General features: G+C 40.3%; 1 protein-coding gene across 1 annotated transcript; it reads left to right on the top strand.

Moving 5' to 3' along the window:
- The first annotated feature begins 382 nt into the window (after positions 1-382).
- On the top strand, positions 383-913 carry LOC107772811 (uncharacterized). The gene has a single exon (XM_016592284.1). It carries the CDS (start codon positions 383-385, stop codon positions 911-913), a length of 531 nt encoding a protein of 176 aa, XP_016447770.1.
- Positions 914-1,842: the final 929 nt, after the last annotated feature.

The following is a 1,842-nucleotide window of genomic DNA, read 5'->3' as shown; positions in this document are numbered from 1 at the left end:
CAGATACAAATATCAATCCAAATGAGCAGAACTCGAATCAGTTAATGGCAGTGAGTTTCAAGAATGGAAGGAATTTGGGTAGAGAGCAAGAAGTTGCTCAATCTAATAGAGACGCGGTGCCATGTCATTCGAGATCAATGAGTCGAGGGAGATCACAGAGGTTGTAATTGAACAAGAACAAGTTGACAAAGGCAAGGAATAGGAAAGTGAACAGTTCCCAGAACAGGTAGTGGAAAAGACTTCTAATCAGGAAAAGACACAGAGCAGTGGGCAGAAGCTACTTCCAGCACCAATACCTCAAATGTTGGAAAAGCAAAAGAAAGATGATCAATATAGGAAATTCATGGAAATGCTCAAACAAATTCAATTGAATATTTTGCTGATGGATGCTTTGAGGGAAATGCCAGGCTATGCGAAAATGATGAAGGATTTGATGTCTCGAAAGTTTGACTTCCAGGACCTGTCTACTATAACTCTAACTCAAACCTGTAGTGCGGTAGTGACAAGACCTATGGCTAAAAAGTTTTTTGATCCTAGTAGTTTCACTATCTCATGCACAATTGGAAGTTATGCTTTTGCTAAAGCATTGTGTGACTTGGGAGCCAGCATTAACTTTATACCTTTGGCAATCTACACAAAGTTAGGCATTGGCAGAGCTAGACCAACCTCAGTTTTGTTGCAACTGGATAATCGCATGGTGAAAAGGCCAGTAGGAATTCTAGATGATGTGCTCGTCCAAGTGGGGAAGTTTGTATTTCCTGCTGATTTTGTTATACTTGACTGTCAGGTTGACGAAGAAATACCCATAATTTTGGGAAGGCTATTTTTAGCCACTAGGAGACCATTGATTGACTGTGATACTGGAGAGTTAAAAATGAGAGTGAATAATGAAGAAATAATATTCAATATTTAACAATCTATGAGGAGGCCCGATGAATTTGCAAATTGTTCGTTAGTGGAGGCAGTTGAGGTGATACTACAAGAGGAGGATGAGACTCATAATGTCAGAGACCCATTAGAAGCTTGTTTGATGAATTTGAAAGAAATGGATGGTGAAGAGTTGGCAGAGTGGGTTATGGCTCTCGAAGGTCAAGGGTTCTGGAAAAGGGAACCTCAATTCGAGCCACTACACTAAGAAGAAAGAGAAACACCACCTATAAAGCCATGAATAGAGGAGCCACCATAGTTGGACCTAAAACCGCTTCGAGCTCACCTCAGGTATGCTTTCTTAGGGCCTAACTTTACTTTACCTATTATTATCTCAACTGGTTTGTTAGTAGTGCAGGTAGAACAACTCTTACAGGTGTTACAAGAATATAAGACTGCTATTGGTTGGACCATGAAGACATTAAGGGTATCAACCCAACCTTTTGCATGCATAAGATTCTCTTGGAATAGAGGCACAAGACTTTCAGGAACATCAAAGAAAGTTTAACCCGAACATAAAGGAAGTGGTGAAGAAGGAAGTGATTAAGTGGATGGATGCGGGCATCATTTTTCCTATCTCGAGTAGCGTCTCGGTAAGCCTAGTCTAATATGTTCCGAAAAAAGGTGGCATGACTATTGTATAGAATAATAATAATGATTTGATCTCTACTCGTACAGTCACAGGTTGGCAAATTTTCATGGATTACAGAAAATTGAACATCGCCACCCGGAAAGACCATTTTCCTTGTCGTTCATTGACCAAATATTGGATAGATTGGCAGAGAGGTCTCACTTTTGCTTTTTGGATGGATATTCGAGGTACAATCAGATCACAGTAGACCCTAAGGATAGAGAGAAAACGTTATTCACTTGTCCATATGGCATCTTTGCCTTTCGGAGAATGCCGTTTGGCCT

The sequence above is a fragment of the Nicotiana tabacum genome, chromosome 8, assembly GCF_000715075.1.
Source record: "Nicotiana tabacum cultivar K326 chromosome 8, ASM71507v2, whole genome shotgun sequence".
Lineage (NCBI taxonomy): Eukaryota > Viridiplantae > Streptophyta > Magnoliopsida > Solanales > Solanaceae > Nicotiana > Nicotiana tabacum.
Note: the sequence above shows the minus strand (reverse complement) of the source record. Positions and strands in the feature narration are given on the sequence as shown.